Consider the following 19,815-nt stretch of genomic DNA (forward strand, 5'->3'; position numbering starts at 1 on the left):
GTTGTTCTGGGATTGATTTGCACTTTTCGCACCAAAGTACGTTCATCTCTAGGAGACAGAACGCGTCTCCTTCCTGACTGGTGTGACGGCTGCGTGGTCCCATGGTGTTTATACTTGCGTATTATTGTTTGTACAGATGAACGTGGTACCTTCAGTCGTTTGGAAATTTCTCCCAAGGATGAACCAGACTTGTGGAGGTCTACAATTTCTTTTGAGGTCTTGGCTGATTTCTGATTTCCCCATGAGGTCAAGCAGAGGCACTGAGTTTGAAGGTAGGCCTTGAAATACATCCACAGGTACCTCCAATTGACTAAAATTATGTAAATTAGTCTAACAGAAGCTTCTAAAGCCATGACATATTTTTCTGGAATTTTCCAGGCTGTTTAAAGGCACTGTCAACTTAGTGTATGTAAACTTCTGACCCACTGGAATTGTGATACAAGTGAAATAAATAAGTGAAATAATGTCTGTAAACAATTGTTAGAAAAATGAATTGTGTCACGCACACAGTAATGTCCTAACCGACTTGCCAAAACTATAGTTTGTTAAGAAATTTGTGGAGCGGTTGAAAAACGAGTTAATGACTCCAACCTAAGTATGTAAACTTCTGACTTCAACTGTATGCATGTATAAATGAGAGAGAGCAGGTGTTCAAGTTAGTAGATGAAATGCAAAAGGCACTAATGTACTACATTCCAGTTAAGACATCGAAAAGAAGCACAGGACACAGAGAAGACAAATTAAATCATATAGTGCATGTGGTATTTGATACGCAGGACATAGTGCATGTTTTGCAACATAAGATATTATATAAACAAGCACCAAATTACACATGCTAATATCGCTACTCAACAACTACTACACACATATACTAATAATACACAAGCACGAGACAGCAAGATAAGCGCCAGCATTTGATTCATTTTTAGGAATGTTGACTAACAATTACTTTTGCAGGACTAGTGGATGAGGCAGCTTTGGAGAACAGGAATGACACCTCTAGCTCTCTTGGATGATCAGAACCATTTTGTCAACTGCGAAAATATACAGTTAAAAACACTAAAGCGCTACCCACTGGGCACAGATGTCAAGTCAACGTCTATTCCACATTGAACCAATGTAATTTCATTGATTCAACCAGTGTGCCCAGAGGGTAAAGAATTAAAGGATTTTTAAGACGTGACAGTGTGAAGTATAGCATCAAGAGAGAGCACCAGCCATGCTTTTTCAAACTATTTGACAAAAATGACACAATATCAAATTGGAATTCTGAAACACATAATTGATTATTTTGTTTAAACACCAAGAGATACTACCATTGACCAGAAAGGAATGAATTACAGTAACAAGCTCTAGATCTTACATAGTTAACTATCCATAAGCATAAATGTTGGATGGGGTAAGACTACTGCATTCAAATATGGAAGGGATTAAAACAGCATTTAAACTGATTATTAATGCATCACTTCAATCAAACATGATTGAGAGTGAGTCATTGGAACAGAAACATTTGGCTTTTTAACATAAAATAAGACTTGGAATGTCAACTTTGTATATTAAAGCACAGTGATATTTCAAAGTAGTTTTGTTAAAGGAAGATATTTGGTCCATTGCTTCTGAAAGACGGAAGAGAAGATTTGATATTATTATCTATCTCACATGATCACGTCAAACCTACATAAACTAAAACGGATGTTAAAACTAAAATGTGTCAAATGTGGTATTGCCATGATTAGTTGTGGTTAGTTAATAAATTACATACAAACAGTGTATACATTTCTGTACAATAAAAACAATGTAAAAAATATAAATTTGTTTTGTATCATTGTTTCAGCTGAACAGTTCAGTTTCGAACCCAGTGGCAGGCAGTGTTTTAGTCATAGATATAACAATGCAATGTTAAATTCTACAGCACAATACACAAACTGTACACTGAAGTAATTTCACCAAGAGGCTTTCCATGGCTGTGTACCAGAGTGATATTATATGGTGTTAACGTGATTGTTTACAAGGTAACATTTATACATGATTAGATGAAGGTAGCATGATTGCAGCCAAAACGGCAATGTATTTCAGGTATCCTATTCTTTATCCAAACCCTATGTCTAAACAGTCAATTTAATATCCAATATGTTGGACTGAGATGATTGTTAACATGTTATCATGGTACCTGTATTGTAAAACAATGACTTGAACCTACAGTTACTAAGCATGCAGTTAATGTATTAAATTGTTTCTCTAATCTCTGTGTTGTATTGAAAGCATTGGTAGCATACATTTTGTATCACACACATGAACATGCAATAAATGCTTTCAGCAGACAAGGGTTTTTATGAGCCAAAAAATATATAATTCTAAACCGCATCAATCCCCCCCTGTATTTAAACATTCCCCACCCACCCCAAAGCAGCGAGCTATGGTGGCCTTTCCCTTTTGGTCTCCAGTTCTCCCCCCCACCCCGTTTCAGTTTTTTCTTATGTCAGCGTAGACCACTGGCTCCATCTTGTGGAATGAGTTGGGGTTCTTGGTGCCCGAGTGATCCAACTGGGCGTATATCACCGGCCCCTGTTGTGATGAGTGGATGGATGGATGGGTGGGGAGATATGGCAAAGGGGAAGGAGGAAAAACGGTGTTAGTAACAATACTTGTTACACTGGTTTAGCTGTCAAGTTCAAATGGCCGTGGGAAACGTAAATGGCCGTGGGATTTAAGTGGGGACAACTGCAGATAAAAGACATATCAAAGCAGTGTTGTTAAATGGAAGATATTTGGCCCATTGCTTCTGAATGAAGCCAGATAAAGATAAAAGCCTGTAACAATGCCAGATTGTTGCGCAAAAGAAAACATGTTGTTTTTTCTCCTATCTAGCACAGCTTGGGACTACATCTGGGCTGCGTGAGTGTGTAGAAGAAGAGGGCGCCATTTTCTTCTTATCTTCAGGGTGTCATTTCTACCGACCACTGGGATCAAAGAAATCACACCAACAAAAAAAAAAAAAAAACTCACTTGAAACATAGAGGGGGAAAAGACAACACATGCAACGGCCAAGTACAGTACAGCTTCATGTTTTGACTGACAGAGGAATGTGGTGGCGTTATCCTAGCCACCACAGATCCGACCTAACACGTCTCTTAATGTAATGAGCGAGAGGCACATTTCAAGACTGTCCCGCACAAGATCAACAAACTAAACCAGTCGACCGCAAACAAAAGCCTCTCAGAGACACAAAGATTAAAAGGTTCTCCTTTTCCTAGACATAGGCCTACAATAGTGTTTGATAAGGTCATCAGAGGACTCCCATGAACTTTCATAAGCAATGCATGACACCTTCATAGGCACTACATGAACATCTATACATGCTTATGTTAGCAACAGCAGCTTTGCAAAAGGGGATGCTGTGACACTCCATCCAGTTGTTGACATTAGCATTTAGGGCTTCACCAGAATAATAGTGATCCCACGCATTGTCATTCAGTGGTCACCAATCCTGGTCCTGGAGAGCTACAGGATGTGCAAACGTTTGATTCAGTCCAGCACCAAAACACCTGATTCCATTCATCAAGGTCTTGATGATTAGTTGGATCAGGTGGGTCACTTCTGGGCTAGAACAAAAGCCTGCTCCAGGCCCAGGGTTGGTGACAACTGATTTAGTAAGTCTGTAGAGCAAGGGTATCCGCCTCCAGTACTTGATGGCCGCAATGTCTATGGGTCTCTCCCTTAGACTTAAAGGGACATTACACTCCAATGCTTGTCAGATGTTTTCAGACCTCAAAAGTTGTCTAACATCAAGATGAGTCCAAATCCCCTGCCATTAGTTTTGCAGGTCCAGCTATGCTTCAACCCCAAATGAATGGGAAAAATAAGTACAGCAAATCTGGAACTTTAATGGCAATTATGTTTTTCATTGATTTTGGTTAGAGGCATATAGCTGGACCTACACAAGATGGTCTGGGACATGGACTAATCTCAACGTTAAGACTACTTTCGAGGGCGAAAAAACGTGACAAACTTGGATTTGAGTGTAATGGCCCTTTAAATGGATATTGGCAATGAGGCCCTTTATCTACTTCCCCAGAGTCAGATGAACTTGTGGATACCATTTTATGTATCTGTGTCCAGTATGAAGGAAGTTAGAGGTAGTTCCGTGAGCCAATGCAAACTAGCGTTAGCGCAATGACTGAAAGTCTATGGGTATCTGCTAGTATGCTAGGGAGTGTGTCAACCTGGGTCACATTCAGAAGGTTGAAAAGTCAACATTTTGTTACAACGTTCCGATACCGAACACAACCCTGATTTCCAAGGTCAGAAGGATGAAAAACTCAATGTAGACAACCAGACACTAAAGCCATCAAAGAGATCAGCTTGAAATCCTGTTTCAGCGTTTCCCAAAATCAGTCCTCGGGACCCCAAGGTATGCACATTTAGTTTTCGCCCTAACACACAACTGATTCAAATGATCTAAGCTTGATGATTAGTTGACTATTTGAATCAGCTGTGGACGGAGTTTGGGAAACCCTGGCCTATGCTGTAGTAGCTAGGTACTAGTCTGTTTTTGTTCTCGTCAACTACCTATGGAATAACCATGCAAAATGTTGACTTGACAATGACAGCAATGGAGTTGGCAGGAGCACAAATAGATCTGGGAAAAGGCTAATTCTGTTGTGCATCTCAGCTCTAGTTAGTTATTAGATCCCTCTTCCCCTGTTCGTGTCCCCTGGGCGACAGTGGGTGTGGATGGTTGGTTTAAGTCACTCACTGTAGCGCCTACCTGGACCGGGGCGGAGGGGCTGCTACACCTGGAGCCCTCCGAGCTGGATTCGTGCTTCTTCCCCCCCGGGCGTGTGGCGTGGGAGCTCACACTCGCCACTGAAGTGCAGCTAGATTTTGCACCGGGGGAGTGGTTTACGAATCGGAGGTTTGTTTTGTGCAGTTCAGGAAGCGTTGGCGCACAGAGAAATGGGCGACATGGACACATACAGTCAGACACAGGAGAAGACATGGGAGACAGATGCAAATGAGAACTGAGCAGATTCCACATGAGTTATGCTGCACATTTTGAGATGACTGCTCCAAGTGGCTGGGAGGAGAGGTTGGCAGGAGTGACATACATGGGCAGAGACACAGTACTGGAAGATTAACAAGGCATGGATCTGTATGGGAACAAGGAGCTGATGCTTATAAAGACAATTGATCAGTTACTGCAGCTTTCCAAAAAAACTAAGAAACAGCATTAACGTAACAAAAAAAAAAAACACTGACTATATCTAATAGCCTATGCGACAATCAATTTGTCAATAAGAGAAGAGAATAAATAAAGAAGTGGATTAGGGAAAAACAACATTCCCCACCCCAATGAGATAACGATGTGATCACCCACTTGAAAGATTAGTGTTGTATGGTAGTCATACCAACGTCAGTCAGTGGTCCAATAAACACACGTATTTTTTGGTCTCTTGGTTGTTTAACATTTTTATAAAAAGTATATTGTCAATGTAATACTATCTTATGTTGTTCTTGTACATAACTGTTCTGTACTTCAGTCATGTATTTTATGTTTTATGCAACAGTTAATGGGGATCCTAATAAACAAAACTGAAGCGCAAACATGGCACTCCCCGGAAGCAAATGTTGGCGCTGGTCAATAGCAGCGTATTATATAATAGGGTCAATTTGTTCACTCTCTACAAGATCTCTTGGTTCACATCTAACCAGGATCTGTATTAACCATCTCAGAGTAGGAATGATGATCTTGGACAGGGATATTCAACTCTTATCCTACGAGGTCCGGAGCCTGCTGGTTTTCCATTCTACCTGATAATTAAATGAGTCCCTGATTCGAATGGAACAATGATAAAAATGCAGTGGAACTGGTTTCGAAGTCCAGAGATGAGTTTGAGGGATCTAGGATCAGGTCCCCCCTGTAATATTACTCATTGTGGTCTAAGTGTAAAAACTGATCCTAGACTAGCTATCTTACTCGAGACACTTTGTGAATATCAGCCTAGGACTCCAAAATATAAATTAGATTTTTTTTTTAAATGTGATAGAAATGAAAGTTAAAACTGTTAGCATTTAGTTTGTGAGATTTGAAGAGCATGTGTCGAGTGACTTCATAAAGTATTCACACCCCTTGACTTTTACCAAAATTGGATGTGTTAAAGCCTGAATTTAACATTGATTAAATTGAGATTGTGTCACTGGCCTACACATAATACCCCATGCCAAAGTGGAATTGTGAAATGTCTTGAGTCAATAAGTATTCTACCCTTCGTTATAGCAAGCCTAAATAAGTCCAGGAGTAAACATTTGCTTATTGAGTCTTAATAAGTTGCATGGAAACCGTATTTAACATAATTTTTGAATGAATGCCTCATCTCTCTACCCCACACATACAGATCATTTTAAGGTCCCTCAGCTGAGCAGTACATTTCAAACACAGATTCAACCACAAAGACCAGGGAGGTTTTCCCAAAAATATTATTTCAACATGCATCCCGTTTGCAATAGGGTACTAAAGTAAAACTGCAAAAATGTGGCAAAGAAATTAACTTTATGTCCTGAATACGAAGTGTTCTTTTTGGGCAAATCCAACACATGACTGATTAACTCTTCAAATGTTCTATCATGGTGGTGGCTGCATCATGTTAGGGATATGCTTGTCATCAACAAGGATGAGGGAGTTTTTTGGGATAAAAAGAAGACAGAATAGCTAAGCACAGGCAAAATCCTAGAGGAAGACCTGGTTTAGTGTGCTTCCAACAGACACTGGGAAACAAATTCCCTTTTCAGATGGACAATAACCTAAATCACAAGACCAAATACAGTTGAAGTCGGAAGTTTACATACACCTTAGCCAAATACATTTTAACTCAGTTTCACAATTCCTGACATTTAATCCATGTAAATATTCCCTGTCTTAGGTCAGTCAGGATCACCACTTTATTTTAAGAATGCAAAATGTCAGAATAATAGTAGAGAATGATTTATTTCAGCTTTTATTTATTTCATCACATTCCCACTGCGTCAGAAGTTTACATACACTCAATTAGTATTTGGTAGCATTGCCTTTAAATTGTTGAACTTGGGTCAAACGTTTTGGGTAGCCTTCCACAAGCTTCCCACAATAAGTTGGGTGAATTTTGGCCCATTCCTCCTGACAGAGCTGGTGTAACTGAGTCAGGTTTGTAGGCCTTCTTGCTCGCACACGCTTTTTCAGTTCTGCCCACAAATGATCTATAGAATTGAGGTCATGGCTACTCCGATACCTTGACTTTGTTGTCCTTAAGCCATTTTGCCACAACTTTGGAAGTATGTTTGGGGTTATTGTCTACTTGGAAGACCCATTTGCGACCAAGCTTCAACTTTCTGACTGATGTCTTGAGATGTTGCTTTAATATATGCACATCATTTTCCATCCTCATGATGCCATCTATTTTGTGAAGTGCACCAGTCCCTCCTGCAGCAAAGCACCCCCACAACATGATGCTGCCAACCCCCGTGCTTCACAGTTGGGATGGTGTTCTTCGGCTTGCAAGCGTCCCCCCTTTTTCCTCCAAACATAATGATGGTCATTATGGCCAAACAGTTCTATTTTTGTTTCATCAGACCAGAGGACATCTCTCCAAAAAGTACAATCATTGTCCCCATGTGCAGTTGCCTACCGTAGTCTGGCTTTTATATGACGGTTTTGGAGCAGTGGTTTCTCCTTTGCTGAGCGACCATTTCCTCCAACATCTTCACAAGGTCCTTTGCTGTTGTTCTGGGATTGATTTGCACTTTTCGCACCAAAGTACGTTCATCTCTAGGAGACAAACCGACTTGCCAAAACTATAGTTTGTTAACAAGAAATTTGTGGAGTGGTTGAAAAACGGGTTTTAATGACTCCAACCTAAGTGGATGTGAACTTCTGACTTCAACTGTATATACTGGAGTTGCTTACCAAGAGGACACTGAATGTTCCTGAGTGGCCTATTTACAGTTTTGGATTAAAAATGGCAAATCTTGAAAATGGCTGTCTAGCTATGATCAACAACCAACTTGATATTTTAAGAATAAAAAAAAAAGAATGTGCAAATCTTGCACAATCCAGGTGTGAAAAGCTCTTAGATTTACCCAGCTGTAATCCCAGCCAAAGGAGATTCTAACATGTAGTGATGTGAATACTTATGTAAATAAAATTAGAAATAGGGCAAACATATCTAAAAACATGCTTTCACTTTGCATTATGGGGTATTGTGTGTAGATGGGTGAGAAATAGAGCTGTTCACTACAACAAAACAACAACAAAAAAAAAATAGGTTAACCGAGTCTGGTCAAAATTTTTAAGAGTGTATTTTTCCATATATAGACACGCCCTATGTTGGAATATAATCAACTATATGTAGGCTACTGAGCTTGTCTGCTTGCTTTAAGCACAGCGATTCAAAATAAAGACACAAATGACTAAAGAGGGCAGCAGAGACTAATATAGCCTAACCTGAAGAAGAAAAAAAACCTGTTCCCGACCCGACGCTCCTGAAGTTGCCGGTAATAGGCAACACCAGCTGTTGGCAACCTTTTCCATTTGGAAAGTAAATCGTACCATTTCTACTGATCCGCGTGTCAGTTATGATTTTCATATGCACATTTTCATGGAACAGTTTCATTTATAATAAAGTCTTCATATCTCAAAATCAATGTCATGTGGTTAATCAAAATTCTATCTAAATGAAAAAACAATTCTAATAGTAACTTCTATAGCCAACATGTAAAAATAGCCTACATAAAGCCAACAAATAAAAACCTTGCAGCCTGCAGCTATAAAATATCACGATAAAAATAAATATCCTTTCAATCACATTGACTTCGCATGGCCTGTCTGCAAGGAACTTGAAACATTGTATCAACTAGATCCAGCCGAAGCTCATGCTAGCAAACTTGCAACATAGAAAATATTCTGGGCCCTCACTCCAGTGATCTCGGGACAGACACAGCTGTAGGCTACTTGCGCAAGGGATAAGTAATCAGGTAGGCCTATTTTATGACGTTTCCACCAGATCAAAGCATTACATTTTTGTGGTTATTGCAAGGGAGATAGCTGGACAGATATTTCAAATAGGCTACATTGAGTAACTATTGTCAGCTCCACAGTGATGGTGAGTTAAGATAATCAGAAATAGTATCAGATCCCAAAATGGGCACATTTATAAGCCTACATTTGTGCGCAGGCCAGGTAGCCTAGGCCTACTTCTATGCGTAATCAGGTTTGTGTCCTTACTCAAGATCGACAGGAGCGCTCCAAACAAGACAATTAATAAATTGACAACTCGTAAATGAAATGAAATAAACCAAGTGTAGCCTAGGTTGTGCACTCTTACAATGACAACGTGTTCACTCTTACAATGTGTTCACTCTTACAATGACAACGGTAACAGTAATAATAATAAGAAGAACAATAATAATAAATTGAATGCATTAACAGAAACTACCGTAACCAAACACAGTGTTGATGAGAAATTGAGAATTTACGATAAATGTACTACTGGTGATATTGGTGTGCCATCCCCGAGGCCTCCGCAATGGATGAGTCCACTGAGACAGGTGTCTCATGTCCCATAACTGTTTTTACATATATTTGCCACTGCTCAACTTAAAAAAAATATATAATTTAAACTCTTGGTCGACCAAACAATCGACCAGTCGACTAAATGGGGTCAGCCCTAGTAGGAAACCCCCCCAATTTAATCCATTTTGAATTCATGCTGAAACAACAAATTGTGGAATAAGTCAAGGGGTATGAATATTTTCTGAAGGCAATGTATATTGTTCAGGAGGTAGCGTTAGAGGAAACAGGAGAGCCATATGACAGTGAAACAGAAGAGGAAGGGGTTAGTGGTCAGTAATGGATGAGTGACATGTGAGTGGCAGACAACGACATGAACGTTAGATGACAAGCCAAGCTTAATGGCGCCCCTATTTTTTTTTATCCGTCACTGTGGGCATTGACAGACAGATCTTGGAAAACAAAATGTCTGGTCTTTCGACGTGCGACATTGTTGTCAACAATTATGGTGATTTGGATGATCAACTATTTTCCTCTCTCGAATTGAGTCTAGAAGATGGATAGTTGTTTTAACACTGCAATCAAAACTGTTTGAATATAATGTGATATTTTTTTTGATATCAAACACCTTGAAGTTTTATAGACATGCAATGATTTAATGGGTATCTTAAGAGTGTTTTCATAATTGTACTATTCCGTTAGTCAGCACCCCTACTTATTTGGGTGTGCGTCAACTCATGCTTTATATTAGGCCTAGGTCAAGAAAAACCTTGTAACTAATCATGTGAATCAGAGAGAAGAGAGAGCAGTGTCTACGCTTGGCATTTAGCCACCCTCTAAACATCTCCTTGTCGGAGATAGCATGACTTCCTCCAATCAGGTCTCTAATGGTAAACCTGGAGCACCCATTTGAGCAAAGCAGATCTGACACCTACTAGGTCAGTAAGTAATTCATCATGGTAATAGGGCATTTACAAGTACCGCTGGTACAGTCTAACACCACATAGCCAACACACACGCACAGGAAAATCCAGTCGCGTCTTTCTTCTGAGTTTTCATTAATATATAATAACAACAACAAATGCCATTGAGCAGGCGCTTTTATCCAAAGCGACTTACAGTCAAGCGCACATACATTGTTTTACGTAGAGGTGGTCCCGGGAATCGAACCCGCTATGCACATAAAATGTTTTAATAGAAAACATGTTATTTTCTATTCCAAGAGAGAGGACACAAGAGACAATCGCAGCCATTGTAACTTAACCCCCATATCCAATGCAGCGGAGTTATCCCTAAGTGTTAAGGTCTGATGACTAAGAACGTTAGTGTGTGTGTCAGTTGGTGACTCAGAGACATGCCAGGGGGGAGGTCAGGAAGAAGAGAGATTCAGGCAGGCCCAACAACCAGAGGCCATGAAAACATTTGTTGAAAGTAGAGCTCCATTCACTGCAAGGGTTGCTTTCAGAAAAAAGACAACTATGAACATTTGATACGTAATTTGAGATGCAGTTCCTTTTGATTGACCTCATCAAGAGCCATTAACTGCATGCAGTAAATTGTTTTTTGACAGAGCAGAGTAGTCTTTGCACACAAAACATATCACAACGATAGAAAGGTTTCCGGTGTGATTTCATTTGTTTCATCAAATATTTCATATTGCATTTATTGATGCCCCATAAAATACTCTACAGATACTGATGGTCAGGTGTAATGATTGATACTGACCAAAGTCCAGATATTAAAGTACTATTAAAGCTATCTACTACCCTGATGTATATACAAGGGAGGATGCCTTACCCTTCGTATTCATGACTGGTTTGATGCCTCTTGATGATCAGGCAGGTAACAACAGCGATGAGAATGAGCCCGATGACAGCGCCACACACGGCGCTCACTATGACAGCCGTGCTGTTCTGAGGGAGAGACTCTGCAAAACAAGGCAACGTAAGCATTGAAACGTAACATAATTGTAACGTTGTATGACAAAGTCACAGCTGTGCCAATACTGCCAGATCAATGTTTGAGGCATTATATCAGTGTTAAAACGGTTAATCTCTTGTATGAGTGTTTCTCAACCCCTGGTTATTAAGATAGTTAAATCGCTCAGTTGGCAGTTTTTATTCCAAGTCATCCTTCAATGTGAGAGAGCATGGTCACTTCCTGCTGAAAATTGACTTGTGTTGCTGTACTGTTGTGAATCCATTTGCAAGTTTACCTTTGATGACGACTTTGAGCTGTGTCTGAACGGGGGTGACAGATATGTCGGGCGGGTTAATCACGGCACACGAGTAGGTGCCGTTGTCGTTGAACTGCGCCTCAATTAAATGGACAGAGGCGTCTTTTTTGTTCAGATCTCCCGCCCATTTCACCCTGTCTTTGAATTGAGCCACGCTCCCTGGGTAGTGCTTGCCAGAAGTGTAATAGAAAATCTAAAAAAAAAAGACATTAGAAAAAAAACGATATAAGAATGACTGAAGAGAAAATATATCGTTGAAGAATTTCACACAATGTCATTGTCCGAAATGGCACCCTATTCCCCTTATAGTGCACTACTTTTGACGGTGCCCTTGGGGCTCTGGTCAGAAGTATTATACTAGGCTATATAGGGAGCCATTTGGGACATAGTCATTGGCTAAGGACTCATAACAGAAATGGGAAAGACAAACAAACAGGTTTAACCATTGTAAGCTTATGGCTTACCTACATCACTGGGCACTTTTGCCAAGCAACAGCAAATCTTCCCCTGATACGAACATAATACAGAGTATCTGCTACTGTACAAAACTGATGGCCAATTTTGTTTAGCGTGTACATGACAGGCGGATATCCTCAATAGTCAATTTGTTTAAAAGATGGGAGGGACAGATAGCTGTGTGGACTAGTGTGGGTGTCGGTGACTCCCTCTCCAACTGAACACTGTTACGAGGCCAAACACAAGCGCATCATTACGAGCAAGATGAGCCAGCTAGCTAGGTCTCTAGGGGAGGGAAATGGGAATAGGGGTAATAGTTATGCTTGTTCCTTCCATTTCCATACAAATCCCAGCAATGCAAAAAATACAGTGCCTTCAGCAAGTATTCACACCTAACTTTTTCCACATTGTGTTAAATTAAAAATGGGATTTACACAAAATACTCTAATGTCAAAGTGGAAGAAACATTTTTCTTTACAAATGTTAGAATTTGTGAAGTATTCAAACCTGTAAGTCAATATATATATTAAATCACCTTTGGCAGCAATTACAGCTGTGAGTCTTTATGGGTATGTCTCTAAGAACTTTGCACACCTGGATTGTACAATATTTGCCTATTATTCTTTTTTCAATTCTTCAAGCTCTGTCAAGTTCGTTGTTGATCATAGCGCGACAGCCATTTTCAAGTCTTGCCATAGATTTTCAAGCCGATTTAGGTCAAATCTGTAACTAGACCACTCAGGAACATTCAATGTAATCTTGGTAAGCAACTCCAGTGTATATTTGGCCTTGTGTTTTAGGTTATTGTTCTGCTGAAAGGTGAATGTCTCCCAGTGTCTGTTGGAAAGCAGACTGAACCAGGATTTTGCCTGTGCTTAGCTCTATTACATTTATTTTTTATCCTAGCCAATGACAAGCATACCCATAACATGATGCAGCCACCACCATGCATGAAAATATGAGGGGAACTCAGTGAAGTGTTGTTTTCCCCAAACAACGCTTTATATTCAGGACATTAAGTTAATTTCTTAATTTTACTTTAGTGCTTAATTGAAAACATGATGGATGTTTTGGATATATTTTAATCTGTACAGGTGTCCTTTTCCCTCTGTCGATCAACTGTTGTTGATCCATCCTCAGTTCTCTTATCACAGCCCTTAAACTCTGTAAAAGTCACCATTGTGAAATTCCTGAGCGGTTTCTTTCCTTTCCGGCAACTGAGTTAGGAAGGACACCTGTATATTTGAAGTGACAGGGTGTATTGATACACCATCCAAAGAGTTATTAATAACATCACCATGCTCAAAGGGATATTCCATGTCTGCTTTTTTGTAATTTTTTTTACCCATCTACCAATTGGTGGCCACTTTTTTTTTTAAAGGGGTGGATCAAACTAATATAGGTGGCCGCCTTTGCGAGGCATTGGACAACCTCCCTGGCCTTTGTGGTTGAATCTGTTATAAATTCACTGCGCGACTGATGGACCTTACAGATAATTGCATGTGGGATACAGAGATGAGGTAGTCATTCAAAAATCATGTTAAACACTGTTATTGCACAGAGTGAGTCCATGCAACTTATTATGTGACTTGTGCAAATGTGTGCTCCTGAACTTATCTAGGCTTGTCATAAAAGGGGTTGAACACTTAGTGACTCAAAACATTTCAGCTTTTCATTTTTAATTAATTTGTAAAATAATATCCAAAAACATAATTCCACTTTGACATTATGGACTATTGTGTGTGTGTGTGGGCCAGTGACACAAAACCTGAATTTAATACAATCAAGTTTAAAATATATAACTTTCAAAATACCGAAATACAACCTTTTGTATCTTTTAAACTTTATTGCTGACATGCAAAACATTTTGGGACTATATCAACAACGGACTAATGAAACAAATACAAAATAATTGTTTTGGGGTTAAGTTTGGAGAAACGAATTGGAAGGATGCAGATGGTCAGGAAGAAGTTGCCTATAACATAACAACCCTCAGGCTAAATCTCCTTCCATTGGACCAGTCTCAAACACACGCACACATACTCCCTCCCTCTTTTCTGTGGCAGTGGGCCTAAATAAGAGGGAAAATGTTGTGCTCGAACACTCCTCGTGGAAGATCTGAGAGAAACTTCTTGGGAGTTGTTCATGGACCCAGAGAAAGAAATCACTCACGGAAACAGCGCTTCCGGGGTCGGATCCCGTTGGACGAAACGACCAGGTGACTGTGGCTGCGCTGCTGATCACTTCCCTGGACTTGAAGGAACACTTGAGGATCCCCGTGGTGCCATTCTCAACCAGCACCTCCGCCGGGGCATACAACTCTATGGCCGCGGTTAGATTTGTACCTGTTGATAAAGGACCAACATTTAGTTTGTTCCTTAATGTATTCAACATTTAAAAGCTGGTAGGGCATTGGGGCTATATAGAGGTCGACCGATTAGGATTTCAACGCCGATGCCGATTATTGGATGACCAAAAAAAAGAGCCAATACCGATTAAAATCGGCCAATTTTATTTATTTGTAATCATGAAAATTACAACAATACTGAATGAACACCATTATTTTAACTTAATACATCAATAAAATCAATTTAGCCTCAAATAAATAATGAAACATGTTCAATTTGGTTTAAATAATGCAAAAACAAGAAGAAAGTAAAAGTGCAATATGTGCCATGTAAAAAAGCTAACGTTTAAGTTCCTTGCTCAGAACATGAGAACATATGAAAGCTGGTGGTTCCTTTTAACATGAGTCTTAATATTCCCAGGTAAGAAGTTTTAGGTTGTAGTTATTATAGGACTATTTCTCTCTATACCATTTGTATTTCATATACCTTTGACTATTGGATGTTCTTATAGGCACTTTAGTATAGCCAGTGTAATAGTATAGCTTCCGTCCCTCTCCTCGCCCCTACCTGGGCTCGAACCAGGAACACGTCGACAACAGCCACCCTCGAAGCATCGTTAACGTCGCTCCACAAAAGCCTCTGCAAGGGGAACAACTACTTCTGGTCCCAGAGCGAGTGACACCACCGATTGAAACGCTATTAGCGCGCACCCCGCTAACTAGCTAGCCATTTCACATCGGTTACACCTGCCTAATCTCGGGAGTTGATAGGCTTGAAGTCATAAACAGCTCAATGCTTGAAGCACAGCGAAGAGCTGCTGGCAAACGCACGAAAGTGCTGTTTGAATGAATGCTTACGAGCCTGCTGCTGCCTACCACCGCTCAGTCAGACTGCTCTATCAAATAGACTTATTTATAACATAACACACAGAAATACGAGCCTTAGGTCATTAATATGGTCAAATCTGGAAACAATCATTTCGAAAACAAAATGTTTATTCTTTCAGTGAAATACAGAATGGTTCCGTATTTTATCTAACGGGTGGCATCCATAAGTCTAAACATTCCTGTTAACATTGAAGGTTGTGCAATGTATGTCATAATTACGTAAAATTCTGGCAAATTAGTTCGCAACGAGCCAGGCGGCCCAAACTGTTGTATATACCCTGACACTGCGTGCAACGAACGCAAGAGAAGTGACACAATTTCCCTAGTTTAATATTGCCTGCTAACCTGGATTTCTTTTAACTAAATACACAGGTTTAAAAATATATACCACTTATGTATTGATTTTAAGAAAGGCATTGATGTTTATGGTTAGGTACATATTGGTGCAACAACAGTGCTTTTTTCGCAAATGCGTTTGTTAAATCATCACCCGTTTGCGAAGTAGGATATGATTCAATGATAAATTAACAGGCACCTCATCGATTATATGCAACGCAGGACAAGCTACAGTTAACTAGTGATTATGTTAAGATTTATAAAAAACAATCAGATACGTTTAATGCTAGCTAGCACCTTACCTTGGCTCCTTGCTGCACTCGCATAACAGGTAGTCGGCCTGCCACGCAGTCTCCTCATGGAGTGCAATGTAATCGGCCATGATCGGTGTCCAAAAATGGAGATTACCGATTGTTATGAAAACTTGAAATCGGCCCTGCCGATTAAAATCGGTCGACCTCTACTATATAGCCACTTAAATGTATAGCTTTGATGCTTTATAGTTGCTAGGCTTAAGACATTTTCAGCTATCAGAAAAAAAGGAAAGCCACATTTCCAATCAAATCTAATTTTATTGGTCACATACACATGGTCAGCAGAAGTTATTGCGAGTGCAGCGAAATGCTTGTGCTTCTAGTTCCGACAGTGCAGTAATATCTAACAAGTAATCTAACAGTTCCACAACAACTACCTAATACACACAAATCTAAGTAAAGGGATGGAATAAGAATATATACATATAAATATATGGATGAGCGATGACCGAGCGGCATAGGCAAGATGCAATAGAGGGTATAAAATACAGTATATACATAACAGAAGAGCAAGATATGTAAACATTATTAAAGTGACCAGTGATCCATTTATTAAAGTGGCCAATGATTTCAAGTCTGTATGTAGGCAGCAGCCTCTCTGTGTTAGTGATGGTTGTTTAACAGTCTGATGGCCCTGAAATAGAAGGGGGTACTGCCTCTCCTGTTTCATGAAGTCCACGATCATCTCCTTTGTTATGTTGACGTTGAGTGAGAGGTTATGTTCCTGACACCACACTCCGAGTGCCCTCACCTCCTCCCTGTAGGTGGTCTTGTCATTGTTGCTAATCAAGCCCACTACTGTTGTGTAGTCTGCAAACTTGATGATTGAGTTGGAGGCGTGCATGGCCACGCAGTCATGGGTGAACAGAGAGTACAGAAGGAGACTGACCACGCACCCTGGTTGTTTCCTACCTTCACCACCTGGGGGCAGCCTGTCAGAAAGTCCAGGACCCAGTTGCACAGGGCAGGATTGAGACCCAGGGCCTCATGCTTAATGATGAGCTTGGAGGGTACTATGGTGTTGAATGCTGAGCTGTAGTCAATGAACAGCATTCTTACATAGGTATTCCTCTTGTCCAGATGGATAGGGCAGGGTGCAGTGTGATGGCAATTGCATTGTCTGTGGACCTATTGGGGCGGTAAGCAAATTGAAGTGGGTCTAGGGTGGCAGGTAAGGTGGAGGTGATATGATCCTTGAATAGTCTCTCAAAGCACTTCATGATGACAGAAGTGAGTGCTACGGGGCAATAGTCGTTTAGTTACCTTTGCCTTCTTGGGTACAGGAACAATGGTGGCCATCTTGAAGCATGTGGGGACAGCAGACTGGGATAGAGAGAGATTGAATATGTCCGTAAACACTCCAGCCAGCTGGTCTGCGCATGCTCTGAGGACGCGGCTAGGGATGCCGGCAGCCTTACGAGGGTTAACACTTTTAATCATCTTACTCACGTCGGCCACGGAGAAGGAGAGGCCCGCAGTCCTTGGTTGCGGGCCACGTCAGTGGCACTGTATTATCCTCAGGGCGGGCAAAGAAGGTGTTTAGTTTGTCTGGAATCAAGACGTCGGTGTCTGTGACGTGGCTGGTTTTCTTTTTGTAGTCCGTGACTGCCTGTAGACCCTGCCACATATGTCTCGTCTGAGGAGGGCCTTGTATGCATTGTGGAAGTTACAGTAGCAGTGATCCAGTGTATTGCTTGCACGAGTGCTACAATCAATATGCTGATAGAATTTAGGTAGCCTTGTTCTCAAATCTGCTTTGTTAAATTCCCCGGCTACAATAAATGCAGCCTCAGGATATATGGTTTCCAGCTTGCATCAAGTCCAGTGAAGTTCCTTGAGGGCCGTTGTGGTATCGGCTTGAGGGTGGATATACACGGCTGTGACAACCGACGAGAATTATCTTGGGAGATAATATGGTCGACATTTGATTATGAGGAATTCTAGGTCAGGTGAACAAAAGGACTTGAGTTCATGTGTGTTGTTACGATTACACCATGAGTCGTTAATCATGAAGCATACACCCCCGCCCTTCTTCCCAGAGAGATGTTTATTTCTGTCTGCGCGACATTTGCTTCTTAATCTCTCTTGTTAACTAGTTTGGCATAGGTAAATGCGAGTTGTTCATCAGAGTTTTGTACCTATTTGGCAACATCTTTTCCATTTAGAAAGAGCCAGGTCAGGGACGAATGCATGCAGTGTGACAAAAACATGCTGACAGCACAGAATGCAATAATAAAACAGGTGGACCCTTTCCATTCAAGCCTTTGAATTTCAACCCAACACAGACTGGGCAAGCAACACACAAATGGAAACCAAGTCCATTGGAAGCAATATTATTGTTGTATCTCAAAAGTGTAGTAGACCACAAATGATGCCCTACAATAATCATGTCTGACAGATTTTATTATAACTTTCTATAAAAATGAAATTAGCTAAGTAAAATATGTTTTACTTGCTGTCCACATACTATGAATCCGTCATATTTAGCCAATAAGTTGGTCAATTCTTACTCATCATGACAAAACAATAGATTCAGAAATGTTTAGTTAATTATGTGAACAACACGTGACACGTTTCACAACAACAGGCGCTTCCTCGCGTCTCTGTGTATTTTGATATTCTTTGGTTTTATGTTAGGTAGCTAGGTTAGCATTCCTGGCTAGCTACCAACAAACTAAGCTAACCAGACCCTAAGTCAAGAATGTAACTAGCTAGCTAACCATATAACTAGCACTCTATAGTTCATATATACACATCACACACACACCTTGATTTGAAATACGACTATCGTACCAAGTCACGCACTACTAGCTAACTATCGTCTGTTTAGCTAGCCAGTTAACTAAAGCATAATTTGCTAGCGGCTAGTTAGCATGCAAACTACTAAAGCTACTGGCTAGCTAACAACTATAGCGATCATGTTAGCTTCTTTAAAAAGGTAGACAGTAACTTACTTACCGAAAAAGAGACATAACGTTATTCCACATAGTAAAACACAATTGCACGCGAGGTTTGTCCTCCTTAGCTCCATAACTTAGAACGCATCAATATCTCACCCTCCCTGTTTTTTGGTCCAACATTAGCCAACGTCCAGCTGCTCAATGCACCCTCCTCCTGTGTGTTAAAAAAAAAAACACAGGAAACTGCACGAGCATGACTGGAAAGACGATGACATATAATGTGCACTCGATTTATCTCACGCGGAGCACCAGACGGTAAAGTTGCTTTAAAATCCCAGGCACCAAAGTGGAAACACCCCATTCGCACGTGATCTGAAGTAAATAGAGTTCACCTTCTCCCACATTCATGTCCGCTGCGTTTTTTGGTGGCTTTCCGAACTTGCGTATCTAGCTCTAGGTAGCCAAAGAGAAGAAAATTAATATGATGCTGATATAGTTTTTGTTTAGACTCTGTAATAGATCTCTATTGCCATACCACAACTTATTGGCAGTCATCTCAGTTCCAATGATGAAACTATGTAATCATTGATTAATTACAGTTAAAGAAAATCAAGTTCGAGAACATGGAAGAAGTTCGACATTACATCGTTTTCCTGACGTGTTAAATGAAATCTCTGGTAAAACTGCCATCCTGTCGGGACAAATGCGTTACATCCATCCAGTTTCCAGTGGCTTCAACAAGCCTGCAGCGATCGAGGCACCTCTGGAATCTTACATTGATTTGCAATATACTGTAT

The 19,815-nt window shown here is 40.4% G+C and overlaps 1 protein-coding gene across 2 annotated transcripts; it reads right to left on the reverse strand.

Annotated features, from left to right (window-relative positions):
• Positions 1-736: 736 nt before the first annotated feature.
• On the reverse strand, positions 737-19,323 carry mpzl1l (myelin protein zero-like 1 like). 2 transcript variants are annotated; one of them, XM_029699908.1, is made up of 6 exons: positions 19,077-19,323; positions 14,406-14,578; positions 11,757-11,970; positions 11,339-11,468; positions 4,757-4,877; positions 737-2,565 (listed from the first exon to the last, which is right to left on the reverse strand). In XM_029699908.1, the coding sequence occupies exons 1-6, from the start codon at positions 19,147-19,149 to the stop codon at positions 2,464-2,466; spliced, it is 813 nt and encodes a 270-aa protein (XP_029555768.1). In that variant the 5' UTR covers positions 19,150-19,323; the 3' UTR covers positions 737-2,463. The 2 variants fall into 2 exon arrangements, with proteins under 2 accessions (XP_029555768.1, XP_029555769.1); XM_029699909.1 differs by having other exon boundaries at positions 4,769-4,877; positions 19,077-19,321.
• Between the last annotated feature and the right edge of the window lie 492 nt (positions 19,324-19,815).

This window comes from Salmo trutta, chromosome 19, assembly GCF_901001165.1.
Source record: "Salmo trutta chromosome 19, fSalTru1.1, whole genome shotgun sequence".
In the NCBI taxonomy this organism is placed as follows: domain Eukaryota; kingdom Metazoa; phylum Chordata; class Actinopteri; order Salmoniformes; family Salmonidae; genus Salmo; species Salmo trutta.